We start from the raw sequence: 924 nt of genomic DNA, 5'->3' as shown, positions 1-924 counted from the left end.
CAGCATCTTCTCCATCTCCCCCATCTCACAGACTGAGGGATGTGCCCAAGGCCACTCAGCAGATCCTGGACCCAGAACCTGGTTAGACCCCAAATCCGTCCTCTTTACCAACCCCGGGGCTTATATTGCCTCGGAGGGAAGTCTTGGCAGGGGCCTCTGCACTGCAAACTCCAGGGTACGAGAAAGCGAGTCCTGGGCTGCTCTCCACCCCTGAATGGGGTCTGGGCTGTACAAGGCAGGCTCTGTTCAGCCCTCCAGCACAGGCTCCCAAGCACAGTGACCTGCCAGTCCTGCTGGCACCTGAGACAGAGACATTTACCTTCACAGGAGACACCATCAGAGAGCAGCTGGTAGCCCACGAAGCAGGAGCAGACCACCTCGTCACCCGTGTCTCGGCACTGCTGCTTGCAGGGCCCGCCTCCTGGAAGGACAGCGTGTGTGAGCCAGGGCTGGACGCACCCCAGGCACTGCGTGGTTTCTAGCTCCGTTCAGGCTGGGTCACAGAAAACGCCTTCTGGGCAGACGAACCCAGGAAGGCAGGCTGACCTGGCTGGAGCCCACCTGCAGCTCTCCTAGGAGACCCCCAGGATCTGGCTCTGGACACCCTTCAGGGGTTGCTGCTTCAGGTCCCAATCCACCCACCTGGAAAAATCAGGAGGTGTGCAGAGTGCCCTTTGTAGGCTGGGGTGGACCTGGAAGGGGCGAGGCAGAGAAGAGCTCACCGCTGGCCATGGACATGGGGGTGTGGGCTCCACGTGGAAGGTCAGGCCCCAACTAGGCCTCATGTACCTGCTCCTCACTGAACTCTCGAGCTGTCTCGCTGCTCCAAGCCCACTACCATGGCCTGAACTCCTGCAGCTGCCCAGCTGGCTGTGGCCACAGCCTCCTACAGGTGATCCGCCTGCCTCAGCCTCCCAAAGTGCT

General features: G+C 61.1%; 1 protein-coding gene across 1 annotated transcript in view; it reads right to left on the bottom strand.

Moving 5' to 3' along the window:
• Window positions 1–924, bottom strand: part of FBLN1 (fibulin 1) — a 104,703-nt gene that overhangs the window by 73,934 nt on the left and 29,845 nt on the right. The window contains exon 6 of the mRNA XM_011984068.1: window positions 320–421. Within this exon, the coding sequence (XP_011839458.1) occupies window positions 320–421 (102 nt within the window). The remainder of the gene's footprint in view (window positions 1–319; window positions 422–924) is intronic.

The sequence above is a fragment of the Mandrillus leucophaeus genome, unplaced genomic scaffold (genome assembly GCF_000951045.1).
Source record: "Mandrillus leucophaeus isolate KB7577 unplaced genomic scaffold, Mleu.le_1.0 Scaffold26, whole genome shotgun sequence".
Lineage (NCBI taxonomy): Eukaryota > Metazoa > Chordata > Mammalia > Primates > Cercopithecidae > Mandrillus > Mandrillus leucophaeus.
This window is presented reverse-complemented; position numbering and strand designations above follow the sequence as displayed.